Below are 23860 nucleotides of genomic sequence, written 5' to 3' on the forward strand. Positions count from 1 at the left end.
TCACTTGTACAGTAGAGACGATCTCCCTGAGGCAGCACTTAGCCTCAGGGAGATGAGTACGCCCTTTTGTGCGCATGCACGAAAGAGCGCACTCTCGGGTTTAGGGATTCGCCCCTGCCCACACAGGGAGCGCTTCTGTGTGGATGTCACGCTGGGCGGGCCTTAATTGGCCCGCCCACGTAAAATGGCGGCGCGCCCCCGATTGGGGGGGGGGGTGCCGAACGGCGGTGCGTGTCCGTGCACCCACACTTCAACTTCCCCCTCGACGGGGGGAGAATCCTGCCCTGTGTCACACAATCTCACTTAAAATTGAGAGCAATGATTTCTTAATTGTGTACAAATCAAAGGCCATCTGCCTGATGATAAACAGAAATAACCATTTCCATAGAAAATAGAAAAATATTCCACAAGACAGGAAAATTCAGGATCGTATTCCCACTACCACTTTCTAGCTCAATGGTTTTTAACATATAACTGAATGATTTGTTTTACTATAGCCAACCTCTATATGGCATGCTGCATGTAGCAGATGGCCATTAGAAGTAAATGCCATATACAGCATTATAATTTAACGATTTCTAAAATGGGCAGCGTTGAAAACAATTTCCATAGAAGATTCCACAGCCCAGCAATGCAGTAGGTAAGTCATTTGTTCATAAAATTATGATTCCAAGTTGCAGTCCCAGTAGTGAGAGGCAAACAATTTGTCAGGCCACATATGTGGTAAGAGTATATTTAGCTCTCAACGTGGCTATTGGAGGGATACTTCCTGACATCCATAACTTATTTGCTTCTATTTTCAACAGTAAAATTAATTTACTACAATTTGTAGAAATTCATACAAATATACATGATTTATTTTTTTAATCTCAGGCTTTCAACTGCAGAAATTGAAAGTAGAGTCCAAACTCTTGACCTTTTTGATGTCCTGAGAACCAACCCAGAAGCTTTTCATGAGCACATGACAAAATATGTTTACCCAGGCATTGACGGTGTGGACCACATCCGATTACTTTATTATTTTACTCTGCTGGAAAACTGTAGCTGTGCCGAATTTGTGAAACAGCCCATCAAACTGGACACTCACATAAAGCTTCTGAGAAAGCTAAAGGTCGTTACACCAGGTAGGATGGTCAACTAATCAAAGGCTCAATTCTCTAAGACTTGGGTACTTTTTGTGTGCTATCATAACATAATTGCAAGATTTTTGCCAAACCTGGGATAATGGCAGCCTTCTGTCTCATAAGATGATGGTTTGCACCATAGTGGTCAACTCTGTGTTAAGCATCATTGGTGTGGCTCAGGAGCCCTGTTCTGGCATAGCAGTCTCTGGCATGCAGCATTTGCTGCAGAGGAAGACAGTGGGCTGAGAAGGTGAATCATTTTTCTGGCCTTTGTTTGCTCTGGGCCCTCTTCTCGGCCAGCTGAGCTTTCGTTTCTGCTTGCCTCTTCCAATGTCCTTCCAAACAGTCAGCCTCCAGAGGTTACAACTGTCAGCAAGTGCCTCCCAGTTGTCAGTGTCAATGTCCGCCATCTTCATATCTCGCGTCCTTGTAGCGGAGGTACAGGCGGCAGGGAGGTCATGGCCCAGTGGCCAATTCACAGTACAGAAGGCCTTTAGGTATATGGCCATCATCAATCTGATGAACATACCCAAGCCAGTTGTTTGGTTTCTTTTTACCTGGTGCAATGGGTTGGTTCACTAGTGGAGCAGAGACTCTAAGCTCCAAGCACCTATTGAAGCAGATGGACTGGCAGGTCAGCACCTTACTAGCCGGGGGCTGCCCAACTCACAGGCAGTGGCTGACCAGTGGGACACCTTGATCCCTCCCACCATCAGAGACCGCCTGTAGCACCCATTCTCTATGCCAATCAAATTAGGCTTACCTTTCATAACTGCTGCCAATGTTGTGTTAATGCTGTGCAGAGAAACTGGAGTGTCCTGTACAGGACACAAGCTTGAGCAAATTTATGGAGACCCTGGGCTGCCCAAACGCCAAGGTACCTTCTGAACCTCCCTGGTTGAGCCCAAAGGAACGCAAAGCACTATGTGTGGCTTGGTCATAGAAGTTGCCAGAAAGATGACATATTTAGACACCAGACTGCCTTTAGGAGCCATGCCAAATTTTTGGTCAGCGTTTACCCCCTTTGTCTTCAACTCTTCCAAAGTATCCACGAGGCAGTGGAGCCATAGTTGGGAGTTTGCTTTATGAGTGCCAGGGCATGTCCACATGTCAGTGGGCTGCACATTGTATGTCTTCACGGCCAAACCTCCTCTGAATTCCTTTGAAGCTTTAGCCTGGGGCTGTGAGACCCCCAGTTTCTGTGTGCCTTCATGAGCAGGCACAGCTGAGGACGTGCCTCAAACCTGGGCTGGGTTAAATAGATAGATAATTGGCTTATTGAAAAATCATCTTGCTGACAGGTGCTGAATTGTGATGACTATACAAATAAAACAAGTAATCATAATTAATGACACAGGTATGGACAATCAAATAAAAATAAAGTATGAAATAATTAAAGGATTGCAAAATTATGATCATTTCAGCATACAAATAATTTACAATACATTGCAAAATGTAGTTCTCCTTAATTTGCAGAATAAAATGAAAGATCTACTTCACTTTGCATAACAAAGTCCAGAGATCATATGTTGTCAGGTTGAGTTCATTGAATTCTCAATCATTTACATACTATTTGAGTTTTATAAGTAGGGGATTGGGCTGTCTCTTAGTCTGTTCATCCTATACCTTATTTGTGAAATGTGTTGCATGTACCATGGAAAGAAAACAGGCTTGATAGAGGGTTTCTCAAGCTGTCTACTTGGAAATGTACAATGAATAATAGGTACAGTGCAGCAATGCCTATGTCCTTCCAATTCTAAAGGATTTTAATTGATGCAGGATCATGGAATGTTGGACAAAAGGATATGGAACATTGGTTTTTTGTATATATAATTAATAAAGAAGCTCTTCAGTTAATTACAATTCTATATATTGCTGGTCGTAGAGTTCTTTGTGCATTTCAAATTCACTAGGTGTTAATAAGGTGAAAAATGAATAATCTTTATTACGTAAAGCACATTCAGATGTCATGTGACCTTCCACCTTTATTTCTGCAGCATGTTTTAACCCACATTTTAGTTCCTTCTCCCCCACTAGTTTTTCATGTCACCTACCTCCTCCTTTCCTTCCCGTCCCTCCCAGCGCAGCCACATATTTAACGTTGTGTCTGAAAAATGAAGAAATACATTTCAGGATACTTTACTTTAATGCTTGCATGTTATTTTAAATAGATTGAAACAAACAACATAATATGAGTCATTGCAAAATGAAACTTTAATGGCACCTAATAAACAGATGTGGAAGAAATGTCTTTTTAACATACTTTGATACCGTACCTGGAATTTGGCGAGACCTCTGTCCCCCGGGTCTTGGTTCAGGGGAAGGCCCGTCGGTGGCCTTGCCGCCACCTGGTTGGCTTGTGGTTCAGCGGGCCTTCCTGAAAAGAGGCAACGCGGACCTCTCACTGGCTTGCCAGCTGCCAGATGAGACCGCCAAATTTACAACAGGATTCCACCCTGAGAGTCAGCTCGGGGATTAGGAGTCACTTGACTGGAAAAGGACAAAGCAAGCCTTTGACAGCTGAGAATAGTTTTAGACTGGTTCCTGGAGACTGAAGTGTCCACTTAAGGGACAGAGTAAACACTAACAGTGGAGGGAGATTTTCTGTCATTTAAAAGTTAAATGGGGGGATCGTTTCTGAAATCTAGGGCAGAATTTTATGTTCTGCGGGCGCGCGCCCAAACCGATAGGGAATAAAATAGCACGCAATGACGCCGTGCGAGCGTCCCGACGTCATCGCGCAATCACGCGATATTTCAGTCGGCAGGAGCGCGAGAGAGTTGCCAGCACACCTGCCGACACTTAAGAGATCTATTAAGGCCATTAAAGTAACAATTGATGGCAATTTTCCACTGCCTGTCCAACCTTACAGTTAGCGGCCAGGCAAATTGGCCAGGCAGCCTTTGTATTTTTGAGGAAACCTCATCCAAGGGCAGGATGAGGTTTCTGACATTAATTTTTTTTAAAAATTGTTTGGGCAGAATTTTATGCCTGTCGGGCGGGCCGTGCGGGAGCAGGCGTGGGCGTGAGCGGGTGTGGACCCAATCGCCGCCCACGATCGGGCCCGCGCCACCACTTTACGCAGACGGGCCAATTAAGGCCTGCCCAGTGTGAATCGCAGCTCCCGAGGACAGCGGGAGTGGGCGGGCGGCAGTGGGACTGCAATGTTCGCCGGTCCAATGGCGACCCTGCCGGCATGTTTTAAAAAGTTGCTGCAGCCTTTCAAAGGCTGCGAATCACGGCTAGTGGAAGGGCTCCCCAGAGCGCTGCTGGTGAGCAGGCCAGGCAGGAGGGTAGGGCAGGGGAGCACTATGCCCCTCGCATTTTGGATGATTGCCCTCCCCGAGGAGGTGGCAACATGGCGGAAGATCCTCGTACCCCAGGATGGGAGGAGGAGGCCCCCCCCCACATGACCAAATGTGCCTAGGAGGAGGTGGCGGAGGTGGTGAGCTCCCGCGATGTTGTGCGGCGCACCTGGATCCAGTGTCGCAAGCGTTTCAACGACCTGTTGCGCTCAGGGAGGGTGAGTACCAAGTTGGCATTGGTCACTTAACCCAGCAGGTAGGCTTTCCCTCCTGTCGCCCCCTCCCAAGTCTGCGTGTAGTGACTGCATTGAATCATTGACGGCATGTGTCCTTCGCTGGGTGGGCCAGCAGATATTGCCCATGCTGAGGTTACCCTGAGAGGGTGGTGAAGAGATGAGTTCTGCACCTACAGCATGTGGTACACTGAGACCCACATTACTGTTTTGGGGGCAGCCTGGAGGAGCTGCACTTAGGCACAGTGCTGGAAGTACAGGACATGTCAAAGTTGGGGTGATGACATGCTGGGAGGGGAATTTCAAGGTGGCGGGGCACCGATCCATCTGCTGTCCTCTGCGCTCCACGTCCTTGCTCTTCCTTGCCATGGAAGGTTAGACCGTGTGGTGCCAAATGTGATGTAGGCAACTTTTGCCCAAGGGGAAGGGGTTTGGGGACAGGCCAGGCATCTTTGTGTGAGAGTTCGGCAGCAGCAGAGTGAGGAGGCACTCGAACCCTGCAGTGTCCCACTCTGGTTGGGTTGGGCCGTCTGTGAAGAGAATCCAGGTACAAGTAGCACTAATCTATGCTCTTCTCTCCTTTTCAGGAGAAGAATGCACATAATGCCACCGAGCAGGTGAGGACTGGCGGAGGGCCAGCCCAGTTGGCTATTCTCAGTCACTTCGAGCTGGAGGCTTTAGATCTGGAGAGGCGCCATGCGCCCAGGTCCACCAGTGTCAGTGAGGCTGGGGTGCCACAGGCAGGTATGTTTGCCCAGCACTGAGGTCACCATTGTTCTCCCAGCAGCCATGGCAGTGCTGAATGTTCAGTGATTGAAGTTTGCAACATGGCTTGACCATTGCTTATGGAAGGATGAGCACATAATGATCCGGGGGACAGGGATGCACATTGACATTGTCTCCACGTTAACTGATCCAATGTCCTTGTTCTTCCTTTCAGCATCAGCGGAGCAGGACCGGGTGGAGGAGCAGCAGGGGCCCCCTCTCACACCTGAGGGCCCCGAAGTCTCAGACTCACCAGCTTCACACCATCTCTGCCAGGCAGGCACCAGCGCAGATACTAGCACCTCGGTGGGAATTAGAACATTGGCTAGTGTCCCAGGGCACAGCAGTGAGGGCACTTCACAGTCACTGGAGGAGCTGGCAGAGACAGTGTGTGCCCATGGTGCCAGCTGCCGGAGGACTGCAGGGGACCAGGCACATGCTCAGTCAGTGGCTGATGATGTCCCTCTGGAGTCGTCAGCGACGCAATAAACGCAGGAAATGCGGCCGGGTGTGCAGGAGCACCTGGTGGAAATACGTGAGGCTATGCTTGGCTTGGCGGAGGAGCCTACGCGGACCATTGCCAATGCAATGAGCCGCATGGCCAAGCGTCATGCACCCTCCATGGAGAGAGTGGCGACTTTCATGGAGAGGCTCCTCCAGGAGACCAATCAGGGTTTCCTGGGGATGTGCTCTGACCAGCAAGCCCTTACATCGGCATTGACCTCAGCTGGTCAGTGCCAGTGTGAGATATAGTCTGGGCACCAAGTTTCCCAGCTCGGTGCCCATTCATCTGCGGTGAGCAGGGAGGTCCGAAGCGACCTCACAGCGCAGGAGCTGCCTGGCGTCTCTGTGGGCTCCTTTCAGGGCGCTCCAGATGAGGGCAGCAGCTCCTCCGCCCCTCTGCCGGCGACCGTTGCATGCAATGAGGCTGCGACGACTGGGGAGATGCCAGCTGTGGAACTGGGTGCTCGCTCCCAGGCGGGGGCAGCACAGGCTCCACAGGCCAGAGGACGACCGTCAAGGTCATCGAAGCCAACAGGACAGCAGAGTGAGCAGGCTGTCTCAGATGCTACTCCCAGCGAGGGGGCAGCACCAAGACGTAGCACCCGTAAACGTAAACATAAGGCACCTTAGGCACACCACGGGTTTATCACTGCTGCTTTTGTGTTGGCCCGCAATTAGGTCTTTATGAGTTGGTGTGATGTTTAACACCTTTGTCATTTTATTTCCTTCAGTTCCTTTTGTTGTCATATTAAATTCAGACATGTCACCATGGCTGAGGGTGCCTCTTTTCTTCTGCAGGTGGATGGTTACCAATAATGTTATGAGTGATTTGTGGGACATTCAGCTTTATAAACAAGGCCCTTAGCTAATGTTCTTATCCAGGCAGATTTTGCACTCAGGCATCGAGTATGGAGCCTGCAATGGAGCCTGCAGCCCAGGCTTGTCCTGGAGGTCCATACGTGGTGTGCTAGCTGAAGGTTCATTGGATTAAAGCCTCCTGGGTATCCCTGCCTCCCTGGAGTATGCCCGGGTCAGCGTCTACCCTCCTCAGCATTTCCCTGTGTGTGCTCATCCTTGGACTCACTGCTGGACTCATCGTGTGCAGCTGCAGCCACTGCGTCTACATCTTCGTCATCCACAGCATCCCCCCTTTCCAGCACAAGATTGTGGAGAGCGCAGCATGCAACCACTATCAGCGACACACGATTTGGGGGGTACTGGAGTGCACCCCCTGAGCATTGGAAGCGATGTCTTTCTCCACCACAGCCCTTGTGGAGGCGTGGCTCCTATTATACCGTTGCTCAGCTTCTATTCCTGGATGGTGGAGAGGCATCGTGAGCCACTTGAGGGGATAGCCCTTGTCACCCAGCAGCCACCCATCCAGCCGGGCTGGAGCACTGAAGAGCCCCGGCACCTGGGAGTGTCTGAGGATGTAGGTGTCATGGGAGCTGCCTGGGTATCTTGCACAGACTTGTAGAATCAGCATCTGTGGTCACACACTGTACGTTCATGGAGTGGAAGCCCTTTCTGTTGACGAAGGCACCGGGCTCACCTGCTGGTGCCTTGATGGCCACATGTGTACAGTCTATAGCACTCTGGATGCGAGGGAAGCCAGGCTTGCCTGGTCCCAACGGTAGTGGATGAAAGTCAATGCACGCCTGAACAGAGCGTCTGTAACCTGCTCGACACAAGTGTGGGCAGCTGAATGGGAGCCACTGCAAAGATCACCCACCGAGCCCTGGAAGGAGCCAGAGGCATAGAAGTTGAGGGCAGCTGTGACCTTTTAGAGCCACTGGCATGGGGTGTCCACCCACACAGTTCGCGGAGATCTCAGGCCCAATCATCTGACAAATATAGGTAACTGTCTCCCTTGAGAGATGGAGCCTCCTTCAGCACTGCTTCGCCACCTGTAGGATAGCTTGTAGCAGGATAGTAGCACCTTCTGCCGTCCTTTCCGCTTTGGACTACCTCTTGGCCCCGCACCCCTTATGCCGACGCCTGCTCTCCCAATGGTGGCTCCCCTGGAGGCTGAATATGCACTCCTGGCCTCCTCCCCCTTCTAGCCCTCCCTCCTCAGAGGAGGTGCCTCCAGTGGAGAGTTCAACTCCTATTCCCAGGCTAAGGGAAGGCTTCCTGAAACCTGCAGTCCCAAAAAAGATTCTTCGCTGCAGAGTGCTGACCTGAAGGTTGAGAGTCCAGACCAAGCAGCTGGTATGTGTTTTGAAGTATTGCAGATCACACAGGCAAGTATCAGTAACTTTGAAAAATCAATATTTGACAGAGCACACTTGTGACCCCACTGAGCCCTCTTATCCCGGCCGTGGATGAGCTTTATAGAAATGTGTTCTACCTGCCTGCCTGTTGCGCCCATGCGCCAACCCAAAGATCGCACAGGTGCTGAAAAATCGACGTCAATTGGCGCCCTAAGTGGCCTGTTAATTAATGGCAGGCACGCATCGGATATCAACGCACGCCCGCCCAACGAAATATCGCGATGGCACGCAGTGACATTGGGACGCTCGCCTGATGTCACTGTGCATCATTTTACACGTCAGCATGAGGGTCCCGCCCCTGCAAGCCAACGGGAAAATTCTGCCCCATATGTTTAGGTGAGTGAGTCCGATGTGTGGACATTTTTTGCTGCATTTTAAAATCTTTATTTGATGGTTTTAAATTCTTTAACTTTCATTGCTCGCTCCCCCACGCCCGCGATGATTTCAATGCTCACCCTCTTCCACCACTACCCCCAAACTCCGGCAGCGCTGAGCCTTCCAGCGTGCCTTTCATGCTGGCTGGCCGTTAATTGGACAGCCAGCATGAAATCGCAGTGGGGGGTCGATCGCAGGCATTGGGCGGTTTCCCGGCCAATCCCGGGCCTGTCCACCGCGTCCACCCAACGACCCGAAAATTCTGCCCCAGAGCATAAATTGCCTAATGAATAGTGTTTAGATAATGTTGCTTTAAGTTTGTTTATTACAGTTAAAGTATTCAAACTTGAAATCTTGTTGTGTGATCTTCAAGTCAGCCACTTGGACTTCAAATATCTTGCTAAAAGTTATCAGTCTGTACAGGGATCATAACAATTTTAATTATTGTTAGTTGTTAGTTGGGTCACAATACAAATAATCTCTTATTTCAAAATGAGATGTTGCAGATGATTTGTTTCTAATTTTTGTTTCCTTTGTCGACTGACTATATTTTCTGTTTTCTGTATTAGACCTTAATTATAAGAAACTGACAGATGGAGACCCTGATCCTTTGGAATCTTTGGAGCCAGTTCTTACCAGCCATAATGTCTTATCAGTTTCCAAACTGGCACCTAAAATTCCTGGGAAAGATAGCATCATGCTTTCACCAAGCCTCATCTATGCTACATGGCTTCATAAGCTTTTCTGGACTGGAGATCCCCAGCTTATTAAAAAACCACCACAGGAAATAGCTGAATGGCTGCATGCCTACGATACATGTGCAAAATATTTCGACAGGCTTTTCCCTGAAGATATAATTGGATTAATAGATAACATCACCTTCTCTGCTAATTCAGTGAACAAGGTAATGGAAATTATTTATTTTAGGAGGCAAAGTTACTTTGAATCTACATTTAAGTTTTAGACTTGTGTACAGAGTGAAGGTATACACAGTCTGATAGCAATACAAACCACATATTCCCACAAACTCATTTGTTTTATTGTGTTGCCATGTCATTTTACAAAATGCTGATTGAGTTCATATGTAAACTTCACTGAATCTGAAATTACAGTACAGAGGCAGCCTATTTGGTCCATCTGCTATTAGCTATTCTACAAGAGGGGTTTATTTTCATCCCATTTTTTCTTCTTCTTTGTTTTCATGTTCCCCCTTTATTTCTTTTTAAAATAACGTGAGTCTCTTCTTCAACAGCCATTTGTAGTAAAACATCTTGTGTCCAAAGAGCCGTCTGAGTGCAGTAATTCTTCCAGCATTTTTAAAGTACAATCTGGAGTCTGTGCCCTCTTGTAACCAATTTACCAAATAGTGGAAACAACCATTTACTGTTTTCACTCTAGAAACCTTTTCATAATTTTGAAATCTCTTTCTGTAATTCCCCTCGACCTCTTTACTCATGTAAAGTTCCATTTTATCGCACCATTTTTCTTAACCATGATTTGTTCTTATTAATGTCTTTCCAGTAAATTTTCATTATTCTTTTCCATGGTTCTAGTTTCCTTCCTAGGATGGGTGCCCAGATTGTACATAATACTCCAAATGTGCCCTATCCAGTAAAATGCAGAAAACATGCTGATGGGGTTCCTGTTCAGGAAAGGAAGGAGACAGAAAGCAGGAAACTATAGGCCAGTTCGTCTGATGTCTGTCATTGGGAAAATGCTGGAATCCTTGATTATAGAGGTAGTAGCGGGACATTTGGAAAATCACAATACAATCAGGCAGAGTCAACATGGTTTTGAGAAAAGGAAATCGTGTTTGACAAATTTAATTTTAAAAATGTGGTTTTTTAAATGGAGAAATTTGACATTCCACAAACATAATAGTTTTTCAGGCATAGTGAGGCTGTTAAAGAGTAATTATGGACTTAACACACTTTAAAACCCAGTTACACTGTATTCAACAAGTTGTAATTTTTTTGAGAGTTTCTACAGCAAAACTAATAGCATAGAGGGGCAAGTTCTCATCTGTTCAGTGATTTCTATTTGATTGCAGTCTGGGGGTACTTCAACAGAGCACCCTGTGGGGAAACGTAGGTGTAGATTTTCACGAAGTCGTGGAGACTGTGCACTGTTTCCAAAATGGCAGGCTGGACACAGATCCTAGGATCCCATCCCCATCTCTGATAGATCCAATTTTTGCTAGTAGGGAAAGGGGGCAGGACGTGATTCACATAGGAGGAGAACTCGAAATTGAATTTAGTGCTGATTTCAAACCAGCCCCATTTTGGCTGTTGCAAGGCCCTTAACCCACAGTGTGGGAGTTGCAATTTTGTGGAGTAGACTTGAAGTGTGGATAAGGTCTGTGTAACTGTCATGATGTGAAATTATTTAAATTCCAAACCCTTCAAAAGTGAAAAAAAAATCAGACAACCCATGTCATGGAGAGTTGAAGAAACTCTGTTCTAGCAGTTTGAATAGCTGCTTGTTCACATTTCCCTAAGGGCTCCTTATGAATGCTTGGATGATTTCCAGAAACTTGAATTTATCTCAGCAGGGGTTTCTGAGCCACATTGTGATTGACAGCTCCTTGAGGCTATTAAAGGATTAGCTGTTTTTAATGTGGGGTTAGGAACAGAAGTTTGTTTGCTTTTATAAGAGAGTAATCACTTGAGGTTTAAAAGTTTAAATGGGCTTTCGTGAAAGGGAGTTTTTTTTTAATATAGTGAAGGCTATATTACACTTTTAGAACTTCATTTTATTTAATCTCAACATGGGTTCTGAGGCCTTTCCATGGTGGTTGCTGGCTGGGTTGGCATGAAGGGTATAAAGTCTAAGGGTGGTTGGTGGGATGGCATTAAGTTGGCATGGGGGCATGGAGGTTGCATGGGAAGAGAGTGGAGGTGTAATGGGGGTGGAGGGGTAAGATCTAGAGGGCCTAAAATGTAACCAAACAGCTGGGACAAAGTCCCATAGAACCAAGGCGGACCTTTTAACCAGCCGGCCTCAGCATTCGGCCAACCCTTCGGCCGCCTCTTATCTGCTCCGGGTATAGTGGGCTGACTATCCTATCACCCCCAGGAGTGAAGAGTGTGTCATTCAGGGGCCTTTCTACTGAGATGGGTGTGATAAGCCCGGGAAATTTCCCAACTCAAGCTACGTATCTCAGTGGCGCAAATCCAGGCCATAGAATCACTGACAGTAACTTTGGGATTTCCACTAATGGTTTTGCTGTCGTTGCAACCACAAAGTCCGGGTAATTATTCCTTGTATCTGGTTGTGCTTAGGTGATAAGATTTCTCACAATACATTTCTTTTTTGTAATGTTGCATGTAATTTGAAGAAAATTATATCTGTGACTCACTCCTTTGGGTGCAGTTTCAGTACTTTATTTTCCATCTGCAGCCAAACACTGAACAATTCCCAGTCGTAGCATTGCAAGTATAGTGTTCAGCCTACACTTGGAGTGTGATCTCAGTGCATGTAATGCACAATTGTTTAATTATACCATATAATGTTAAAATGATGACTTGCAAAATTTTGTTCTGATGTAAGTACAGTCAGATGCGCAAAACCAAGTTCAACCTATGAATAGCAGCTTCATGTTTTCCTAGAATGATCATAGTGCTGAATCGCTCTCTAATTACTTAATTATCACTTTACTGACAGGTGCATGAGTTCACTCAGTGAAATGCAAGAGGACAATAAAATTAATTATATAATTATTATAGTTGTAGAGGGATCACAATATCAACAGTTCCCAGTAACCATCTCGCACTTGGGTTTTGTAACAACTGATTGTATACTGTAATGATTGTTATAGTGAGCCTCCAGTGTACATTGTTTTTGATGAAGAGAGCATGCTACTATAACAGAACTTTAACAGGCTGACCAAACTAATGAAGATTACATGACTGTCAACAAAATTTAAGAACAGTTGCAGAGGCTGTAAAATTACATTAAGTAACAGAATGATGCCCCTGGAAAGATCCTGTGCAAAATCTAAGTGATGTCTTTTCAGAGTTGCACCATGCAAACAGAAATATTTCGATACACAGCCATTGCATAAAACCTGAAGCTATTACCATCTAATCGCATTCAGCATTTCAACTATAAGACTGTGTACATCAGCATCTTATTCACATGGATGATCTGGCAAATAATGAATTTAGGTACAGCAGGTGTTGTCCATAGCAAATCAACCCTATACAACACTTCCTCACAGTTTAAAAATGTTAAGAACTCGAGACAGTCTTTTGGAATTTCAGCCCTGTTATGCAAAGTGAGGGAGGCAATATTTAAACTCAGCTTAACTCTGTCCAGACATTATGTTGAATATTAAAAGGTTCTCAACACCCTTATGTGTACCAAATATTTATACTGAAGGTTCTTAGCATTTCTTAAACATTCTAAAGAATATTTTTCTACATTTAGAAGAATTATTGTAATGTACAAGTGAGCATTGGCAAGCTTAAAATAACATCAGTTTATTAAGGATGATAGGAGTTTCACAAATGTTGCCAGGCTGCGTTTTGAAAGGTGTAGTTGCATTATTGGTTGAGCCTCTATGATACCATAGTCAAAGAATATTTTTTTAACTTTCTCCTTTCACAATGTCACTGGTCTTATCATTGTTTTGAAAAATAGATGATGAAATTGACTTGAATGAAAATGGGGCCTGGTCTAAAATAGGCTATCAATTCGCAGTTGGCCTGTTTGCTCTACTGTCATTGACCAATTTTATCCACACAATATTTGAAAAATATGAACATCTTTTATTACCTCTTCTGTTTGCAACTAATGAACATTCGTGTGCATGCACGCACCAAAATTCCTCTAGGGAGGAACAGACTGACTTTACACTTGTGACAGTGATAGCAAAAGTAAATAGCTTCCATCCCTGTTATTGAGGTCAGATCTGCCATCATGGGTTTGGCTGCAGGAGAATGGACCATTCAGCCTGCCTGTAATGGCTGGAAATACAGTTTTAGAATTGTTGGGCTGAACATCACCTCAACATGCTTAAATCACAGAAGGTTTGACTGTGCACTAACACTGAATGTTGCACTTGTGTTGTTAGCTTTTGTTACCAAGTATGTACGCCATCTTATACAGGGCAGATTCAGTAGCAAGGATGTTTCCAATAGATGAAGTCTGTACCATAAATGGGATACTCGCCTCAATGATATACTTTCAGCTTGTCAAGCTTTTGACACAGGAACGCTTTTGGTCAGCTTCTTAGCGTTGTCATCACCACTGACGAGGACAAGAAAAGAACCAGAAATTGCCATAATTCAAAATAATAAAGGCTTATTTCATGTCTTTGTTGTGCAGCTCAGCACTTAACAAAACGAGTTGACATTTATGTGAAATACATATCTTTAAAAAAGCGGTTTCTGATCATTTCTGTTATGAGTTTTACTCAGGAGATCTAGACTAAATTATTAATGATAATGACAATAAATTCATCATGATAATGATTGTTTAAATCTTTTAACATTACAACAGGTGTGCAAACAAATCTAGCGAATGGTCACTTAATAGACTAAACTAGTGATATTATTATCATCATGACTTGTTTGTAGAAATAGATGTACTGTGATTTTACGAAAATCCTTTATATCTACTTTCTTACTGAACTTATTAAGACTCCCTGCCTCTTTCCTCCCTGGTACAGTTCTAAAGAAATTGATGACTGTGGTATGAAAAATGATCCAAGGCATCGTGAAGGAAGAAGGTGAAATATATATTGTTGCTTTAGCATTAGCTGCAGAGTGGGACTTATTTCACATTGCTTTAAAATGGGCACCATTCCTTTGAAAATTTTGCAAATAAGGATAATAGCTGATAATGGTTACTTGTTAAGGAAGGTTCTCTTTTAGGTTCTTGTTGTGATCGAGATATTGTCCTTTGGTTGACTGAGACATTGAGTCAGCTCCAGCTGTTACATAAAAGGAGGCGCAATGCAGAATTGGGGTCTCAGTTTTTGAGAATGTGGAGACTGTGGATTGCTGATTTCATACCCAATAGTAAAGTTGTCACATATCCTCTGATGTTAGAGCTATGTCGAATAACTTTATTACTGGATATAAAGTAATACCACTGGAAATTCTGCATTAAATTGGTAGTGTATTAATAGCAAACAAGTGCAGTTAAATTGAATAATCCAGTCCGCAGAAATATACTGAAACATTGAAATGAACTTATACAGTGTTTTATGTTTAGTTCAAATGTCCATTTCATCCCCCTGTTCTTATTGTGAACTCTAAAAGCCAAAGGAAAAGCAGGGAGATTTGGCACTAATTTTTAATGTATAATTTTCTTCTTGTGTTTCTTTTTTTCTTCTTGAATGATGTACACATTTTTAGCACTGTATGGGTTGAGAGACAAAGAGAGAGAACTTCTGTGCACCACTTGCTTATGTAGGCAACATTCTCTTGTATGAATATGTTTCCTCCCTCTCCTGTTTTTGATTCTCTACACATCCATGAAACGGAGTCTGTCTGTTTCTTTTCAGCTGAATGTTGAAGCTAGGTTGGAGATTACTAAAAGAGCGATGAAAGCAATCAAACAGACCAGTGAGAAGCAGAAGAAAAAGACTTTAGAAGGCAGCATCCCACCTGCTTCAAATTCCCAAGTCAGCTATGAAGAGACTTTGACTCATCTACAGCAATCATTCGCTCATCTAGAAACACTCAACCACAGCTTTGTACGCTCCCTAAAGGCCAGCAACCAGGTAAAGCTAATCTTGTCCTTCACAATCAACTGCACAATGTTCATCTTCCATAAAAAGTGATTATATGACATCCACAAGACAAACTCTTTAATCATTGCTTTGTGTACGTAAAGTGAAGGCTAGTTGTGCTTGGCAATCAAATGATTTTCATATCTGTGAACATCATGATTAGAGTCAGGTATGATAAAGGTCAGTTGCTTTACTAACAGTGTATAGTGACCTGAGGAATGTAAAGTGCCTTCAGCCAAATCCCTTCTACAATTTTCCTCAATTCCATACCAAACCATTTCCCCTTAGTTATAATCTTACTTCATCAAGCTAGTTTAAAGTCTCGTATTCTTAAATATCCGTACTATTTATAGTGAACCTGTGGTTACGTCAACATTGCATCTAGGGGAGGTGATGGCGTAGTAGTAATGTCACTGGGCATGTAACCCAGAGATCCAGACCAATGCTCTGGAGACATGGGTTCAAATCCCACCAAATAGCAGCTGGTGGAATTTAAATTCAATTTTTAAAATCTGGAACATAAAGCTCGTCTCAGTAATGGCAATTATCATTGTTGTAAAAACCCACCTGGTTCGTTAATGTCCTTACCCACAAGACATTAATGTCCTTGCCCTGCCAGACCCACAGTAGTGTGGCTGACTCTTAACTGCCCTCTGCATTGGCCTAACAAGGCATTTATTTTGAGGGCAATGAGCGATGCTCACATCCCACAAAAGAATAAGGGAAAAAAATTATCCTCTCCCTGATAACTGTAACCTGTGCTCAATATTCAGACTGGTCTCTTTTGTTTCAGTGTGGTTGCCCAGGTCATGCTTTGACAAGTTTCATTGAAATAGGACTTATTAAGAAAACTAATGTGTGTGTTCCCACCCTCCCATCATTGGTTTGGTGCCACATTGTTTATTTCTTTCTCTTGTTATGTGATCAAATGAAAAATCAAATGCAAACCAGTGCCTTTGCACACACACTGTCACTCTTCACTCCTAATGGTGGCAATTGCTTGATAAATCCAGAGGTTTGTGTAGCAAATCTACCTGCCAGTTGATCTAGACAGAACTTGATTAGGTCAGAGATGAGAGGAACCTGTAATGTATTTATTTTATTGGATTACTCTTCCTATTCTGGTGCATAGCCCTTTTGTTTTAGCACAGCCCTGTTAAAACAACTGGGTAAACTTCTGCATTCAAAATCCACAGCAACTTCGCTCAATGGTAGCACTCTGGCCTCTGAGTCAGAAAACCATGGATTTAAGCTCTATTCCAAAGATTTAATTCAGATTAACACCTCAGGACAGCAGTGCAGTGCCGTATCACAGATGCAGTCGTTCAAAAAGATGAGCCCTGTCTAACTAAGTCGACACCCCGCCAGCCCCTACTGAGACTCCTCACGCTTTCTCATTGGATGAAAAAGAGTCCATGCCACTTTTTGATGAATGTGGGAGTTCTCTTGTGAATGTGGGAACTTCCTGGCCAACATTTAACATCAAAGCACCAAAAACAGATTGGTATTGTACTTCATTGATGTATTTTGAAAGTTTGTTATGCATATATTTGCTGCAGAATTTCCGTACATTATAACAGGTAATTACACTTCAAAGGTACTTAATTCACTATGAAGCACTTTCAGACATCCTGAGGTTGTGAAATATGCTATATAAATGTAAGTTCTTTAATTTTTAAAATTTAAAATTTTTCTTTACTTCAAAATTTGTAGTGCAATAATATAGTAATTTTTGTGAAAAGCTTTTGCCTTTCAAGGTAATATAAACAGAAAAAATGTTGAAAGCTGAAGGAAAAAAGAAAATGTTGGAAATACACAGCTGGTCCATCAGCTTCTGAGGAGATATGTCAATGTTTTGGGAGAAAGCCTTATAACAGAACTATTATATTTTTAAAGCTCATTTGAGTAAAAAATATGACTTTCTTTTTTCAGGGCCTATTCCAAAAATACTATCAACTATATGATCTTTCAAGATCTGAGAGCAGTAAACTGCAAAACCTGGTGGTTACAATGGTTCTAGATGGACAGCCTCTTGATATGATGCAGCAGATGCTGCTAGTTGCTGTAGAATCTCAAGACATATCCCCTAAGGCTGTCGTACAAGATGCTGTACAGAGAGTAATAAATGTACTAAGGTAGGCTTCCAATCACGTACATTTTGATGTTCTGAATTAATTAACTCAAGTCAATTAATATTTCTTTACATGGGCTATTTTGCTGTCTTTATTTACCGGCCCAGAACTATTATTGTAATCTTTAATGATGTTGTACTGAATAATAATTTGTATTTGAATAAGATAGGAATACAGGAGTATCATCATTTTTAAAATCGTGATTTTTGTGTAACTTCTTTGTAATCTGCATTGTGCCATTTAGTGTTGTTGATCTTTCTCTCCCTTGCTTTGTTAAATTCTCTTGAGCATTTTCATTTATTCCATGATAATGTTCTATGACTGGAGCTACTGCAGGCAGTGCTAAGTTTAAACCAGAACACTCTATGTTCATCTTTGCTGTCAGAATTTGCTGTTACTTTCATCTATTTGCATTTAAATTAACGCAAAAAGCTTTAAGCAAAAACTGACTTGATGATTAAATCTCTGAATACCTATTTCCGATTGCATGCTTACTTTATCTTTAAATCTGAAGGGAGATCTACTGGGAGCATAAACTATTTCCAATTGTTTTGAGTTTGCAGTAATCATTACATAGACTTACATAAATATGCATCGCAGAAACTGGCCATTTGGTCCAACACATCTGTTTTCCACTCAAGCCTCTTCCCACCCTTCCTCTTCTAACGCTGTCAGTGTAACCCCCTTCTCCATCAGATGCTTATCTAGCTTCATTTTGCATCTATACTATTCACCTCAACTATTCCCTGTTGTAGTGAGTTCCACATTCTCACCTATTCTTACCTCTATGGTAAGGAAGTTTCTCACAAATTCCCTATTTGATTTCTTGGTGACTATCTTTATGTTGACGGCCTCTAGTTTTACTCCTCCCACAAGTGGAAACACACTCTTCTGTCTTTTCTGTCAAAACCTTTCATAATTTTAAAGACTTCTATAAGGTCACCAATTTAAGGTAATCAGTCAAGCTCGTAACATGGCTCATTTACACTTGCTAGAATCGACATACATTCATACACAGGGACCTGTTTTCCCCTCATAACTATGTAATTGACTTTGCTTAAGTTTAGTTTTCTTGTTTGCGATTGGAAAATTCACTTTTAAACTTAATATGGAATTCAATTCTATTGTGATTGCTATTTCCCAGAGGCTCTTTTACTATGAAATTAACCCAGACTCATTACAAAACACTAAATCTAGAATAGCTTTATCCCTAGCTAGTTCCACAATATGTTGCTCCAGGAAACTGTCACAAATGTGTTCTACAAACTCATCTTCCAGACTAACATTGGCAATTTGATTGGTGCAGTCTATGTGAAGACTAAAGTCACCCACAATATTAATTTGGCTTTGTTACATGCTCCAGTAATTTCTTGTTTAATGCTCTGCCCAATGTTATAAATACTATTAGGGGGCCTGTAAACTAATCCAATCAGTGTTTTCTGACTCTTGCTATTCCTAATCTCTACTCTTACTGATTTGTATTTCCTGATCTTCCAAGCCAGGATCCTTTCTCGCTAATGTCCTTTTGTCATCCTTTACTATCAGGACTGCCCCTCCACCTTTTCCATCCGCCTGCCTTTCGAAATGTTATGTATCCTAGAATATTTATTTCCCAACCTTGGTCACCTTCTAACCATGTCTCTATAATGGTGATTAAACCATTTATCTCTATTTGTGCCACTAGGTCATCTATTTTATTGTGGATGCTTCACACATTTAGATAAAGAGCCTTTAATTCTTTTTTTACAACTGTTCCCTGCATGGGCCTTTCTCGTTGATGCACTATTATCCTTAAACTCTCTGTTCCTTCCTGTTCTATTCTGCTTTTCATTACCCACATCACTACACTGTTCTATTGCCTTGACTTTTCCCTTTAGATTTCTTATTCTCCATTCACTTGTATCTAACACTGCACCCGTTAGTTTAAAGCCCACCAGAGCACAGGTCCCAGTCCGGTTTAAGTGGACCCCACCCCAATGAAACAGTGCTCTCTTTCCTGGTGCCAGTACTAGTGCCAGTGCCCCATGAATCGAAGCTCTTGCTTTGCGCGCCGCTCTTTGGGTCACACGTATAATTCTCTAATTTGCTTGCTCTATGCCAATTGGCAGGTAGGTCATTGAGGTAATGATCCAGAGATTATCACCTTTGCGGTTCTGTGTTTTAATTTGGACCCTAACTCTTCAAAATCTCTCAGGCAGTACTAGGAATTATGATCTTCTATGTCATTGTTTCCTATGTGGACCATGGCAACTGGATCCCTTCCCCTCCCAGTACAAGTTTGTCTTCACCCATGAGGAGGTGCCCTTAACCCTGGCACCAAGCAGGCAATGCAGCCTTCGGGGCTCCCGGTCACAGCTACAGAAAACAATATCTAGCTGCTGACTATACTGTCTCCTTCATTATTACATTTTTCTGTGCGCCCCCCACCCCTGCCAATTACTCATCTACTCTGCAGCCCATGTTCTCATCCACACAAGTAGCAAGCATCTTGTGCATGTTAGTCATCCATCAGTTTGGCCAGGAATATCCCCATTTTCCTCCATCCCCTTTCAATGTGTTTGCATGCCTCTGGTCCACTGAAAACAAGACCCAAACAAAGAGAAGAGATTTAAAAAAAGAACCAAACTAGAGATTGCAAAGGTTTCAATTAATCGAATTAGTTAGTTGAAACCCCCTACAATTAGTCTATTTTTTAATTCATATCCCTAATTTGTTTGTGATTTCTTCCTCAAACTCCCTTCGACTATTAGGTGGTCTTTAGAGTGATTGTGTGATTGATCATTTTTATCTATTTTTCTTCATGCACTGGGATTCAATTTAATGCTGGAAAAAGAGACATGCTGAAGCTTTTTGTCTTGTACTCATCAGGACACTTCAAGAATACCAAGATAAGGGGAAAACACATTTATGCTGTATGAGAAGAGAGTGCTGATTTGTTGGCAAGTGGATCCTGGTGCATTCTCCATGGCAATGCCTCTACCAATCAGAGTCCACTTGCCAACCAATCAACACTCTCTCATACAGTATGAATTGTTGTTTTCTCCTTATATTGGCATTCTTGCAAAGTGTCCTGATGGGTGCAAGATGAAAAACTTCAACATGTGTTTTTTTTTTCAGCAATACTCAAGCTCTATACTACCAAACGACTATTTGGATTCTATTTATATAAAAGCAAAAATCTTCGGATGCTGGATTCTATTTATGTTTTATTGATGGCTGTTGCTTTTTTTCTACATTGCCATTTTGCTAACTTTGATAAGTAAAGCTACTCTACCTCCCCATTTCTTTTCTCTCATCTTTTTCACATGTGTTATATCCTTCAGTGTTTAATTCCCAGCCCTGATTTCTCTGAGCCATGTCTCAGTAATCCCTACCATATCTGTTTTTTTGCAAAGTGTTATGACCTCCAGTTCCTCTTTTTGTTTTGTAGTATCCTCTAGTTGCAGCAAGTGCCTGTCAGCGAGCCCAAATTCCATCACAGCAGCTGGAGAATTTAAATTCAAACAATTCATTAAATTTGGAATAAAAAGCTAATATAAGCAATGGTGACCATAAATCTACCGGACTGTCATAAAGTTATAAAAGCATGCATGAAGGTATAACATACAGAACTTATATGAAACCTTTAAAATTAATTTGAGTAAATTTAAATTCAAATCAGTCTGTTCACATTCTGTTGAATGTGCAGCTATGGTTCCTTTACACTCCTATGTTCAAAATGTCACCCTGATGGAACAGCAAAAGTTAGAATTACAGTAGCTACTTTAGTTTTATTCCTTCTTGAAAAAAAGTCCAACCTCCACAAAAATGTACCTCCATCCCACTCTTGTTTCTCTTTCTGATATGGCACGGCTTCAAATTATGTGATTGGTTTATTATTCGCTGTTTTAGTATGCTTATTATTAATTGCTGCCTTCATACTTCACACCCTCAGCCAAAGTACTTTACACACCGTTAATTACTTTGAAGTGCAGTCATTATTCCCATGTAATCTTAAGTGTGAGAGTCTCAGTTGTCAGCTGTATGCCTGAGGTGTGTGTTATATTAAAAACACGAATGGCCGCTACAACTGAATTTTCTGTCTTCAGGTCAGCCTGGAAACCAATCCAGGGCTACCTGACCTCAGGGATGCACATGATTGAATGGATTCATTGCCTGACCAGTTAGTAGCATGGTTTGAAACAAAAACAGAAAATGCTGGAAAAACTCAGCAGGTCTAACAGCATCTAACAGATGCTGTTAGACCTGCTGAGTTTTTCCAGCATTTTCTGTTTTTGTTTCAGATTTCCAGCATCCGCAGTATTTTGCTTTTATAGTAGCATGGTTTCCTGGATTTGACTGGTTTAGGATCAGAGCTCATGGAGTACTAAGTTGCAGTCTCCTTGTGTTCAATTAAGCTGAACTGCGATGCTTTTTTATTGACATCATGATGTAGCCCATCAAGAAAAAGACACCAGGTGGCTGTTCCTATGGGAGGTAAAGATTTAGCATTGTAATTCCTTGTGCAGAAAGATCTACCTACACTACAGTTAACAATCCCAAATTTTAAAAAAAATCAATGTGAATACTTTTTGTTTTGAGGATTTATTTCTTCTGTAACTACACATTACTGACACTGAATGCAACCTAATGAAAATTTCACCTGTGCATTTGCTAATTACAGTAGTGGATTGTATACGGGAGTAATACTTCTTTGCTTTTATATTCTGAAGCCCTGCATCTTATTAGGCTTTTGATTTATATTTGTACTTGCACTAGCATTTTTAAAATTTATTTACAGGAAGTGGGCTTCGCTGGCTGGGCCAGCATTTATTGCCTATCCCTAATTCCCTTGAGAAGGTGGTGATGAGCTGCCAATTTATGTACCTTAAGCCTGAAACCCTTTTGTTCATCTACCAGTTCCTTCTTTGGTTAAATTCCCACCTGTCAATCATTTGCCCAAGGTGTGCTCCATCATACTTTGTTACTTTTACCATTTTGGATCTTTTCTAAGCTTCTTGTTTTAGAATAGGTAGAATTTATACCCTAAATAGTTCTCCTAAGTGAGTTTCAACTCCACACATTTAATGATGGGCCATGTATAGCCACTGACACTGCATCTCGAAAGAGTAAGATCATTTTAGATGTGGCCTTTCTCATCATTTGAAGGAAACTTTCCTTCCTTTCATGAAGGCACCATGGTTCCGCAGTCATTCGTCATCCTTTGTTATCTCAAACAAGCACCCATGATATGAAGCTTTATTGTAATTAGCAACAGGTATTGGACAGTGTATTTGCCAAGAGAGGCTGCGTGGTAGCAATAATGGGTATGCCTACGATATGAGCCATTCTGCAAGAAGGGAAAGCGCAGTTGAGTGCATGTGTGATGGAATCCACAGTTAACCACTATCTTCACAGCACTTTATGATAGGAAAAGGATACAGCATCAGCCCTTTCTACCATTTTTGTTGTCCATTAAAGATGTATTTATTTTTAATCTTCGCCTTTTGTTAATATCCCTTAATTATAGCTTCCCAAGTAAGCACCTATCTCTCTTTTAACCATCTTAATTGATTTCTGAACTATGACCCTCTGGGGCACTGTATTCTGCAGTTTACAATTTTTTTTGTGTGAGTTAAGAATTTCCTGGATTTGGTTTTAATTGGCTTAGCTCAGATTCTAGAATGATATTCCCTTGCTCTGTGTTCCTTTACCACAGGAGAAGTCATTCCCAATCTACTCTATCAATTCCCTTCACTATATTTGATACTTATACCAGCTAAAAATGGCCAACCTGGTCTGAAGAGACATAGCCAAATAGTTCAGATATCTGTCTTTGGATATCTAACCATGAGCTTTATTAGAGGTTGATAGTATAGCTGTAACCTTAGGCCACCTTACAGAGCAGTAATGTTCAACCCTAGTCAGTAATTTAAAGTGCTCTTTGAATATAGTAAGATTAGCCAGTTCACAGTGAGGAAGCTGGAAGGAATGTAGCCTTATTTAGTGAAATAAGGAAAAATTATGGAATTTTACATCTGTTATTTGAGTTGTTAATTCAAAAAAACTGTGCAAATTAAATCTTAAATTTTAATCTCATTTCATTTTTTGCTGTTAAGCAAAACCTCCTGCCTGTCAGTATAAAGTAAGTGCATTTGCAACTCGGCAGACGGTATTTTGCTTCCTTTGATGAGCAGAAAGGCTCATCACCAACGCCACCAAAAATGCTACTATAATTTCTGCTCCCATGACCCTTCATAGAGATTCAGAAAGGCATTTAGTTTAAGAGGCAATGTAGCTTGTTGGAGTTGGCACTGTGTGAATTGAGCATTTGTGACTACTTACGCAATTCAGTGGTACATACCTGTGGAATGCAAAGGTGTACTTTGAGCACACTATCTTTGCATCAGTTTTGCATCAAAAGCGTATAA

At 42.5% G+C, this 23860-nt stretch overlaps 1 protein-coding gene across 2 annotated transcripts in view; it reads left to right on the forward strand.

Moving 5' to 3' along the window:
- The window catches only part of nbas (NBAS subunit of NRZ tethering complex), a 248466-nt gene that overhangs the window by 180567 nt on the left and 44039 nt on the right, over nucleotides 1-23860 (forward strand). For both annotated transcript variants that reach the window (XM_078541594.1, XM_078541595.1), the window contains exons 43-46: nucleotides 874-1124; nucleotides 9149-9483; nucleotides 15091-15309; nucleotides 17251-17453. In XM_078541594.1, coding sequence (XP_078397720.1) covers nucleotides 874-1124; nucleotides 9149-9483; nucleotides 15091-15309; nucleotides 17251-17453 — 1008 coding nt within the window. The remainder of the gene's footprint in view (nucleotides 1-873; nucleotides 1125-9148; nucleotides 9484-15090; nucleotides 15310-17250; nucleotides 17454-23860) is intronic.

The sequence above is a fragment of the Cetorhinus maximus genome, chromosome 5 (genome assembly GCF_964194155.1).
Source record: "Cetorhinus maximus chromosome 5, sCetMax3.hap1.1, whole genome shotgun sequence".
In the NCBI taxonomy this organism is placed as follows: Eukaryota; Metazoa; Chordata; class Chondrichthyes; order Lamniformes; family Cetorhinidae; genus Cetorhinus; species Cetorhinus maximus.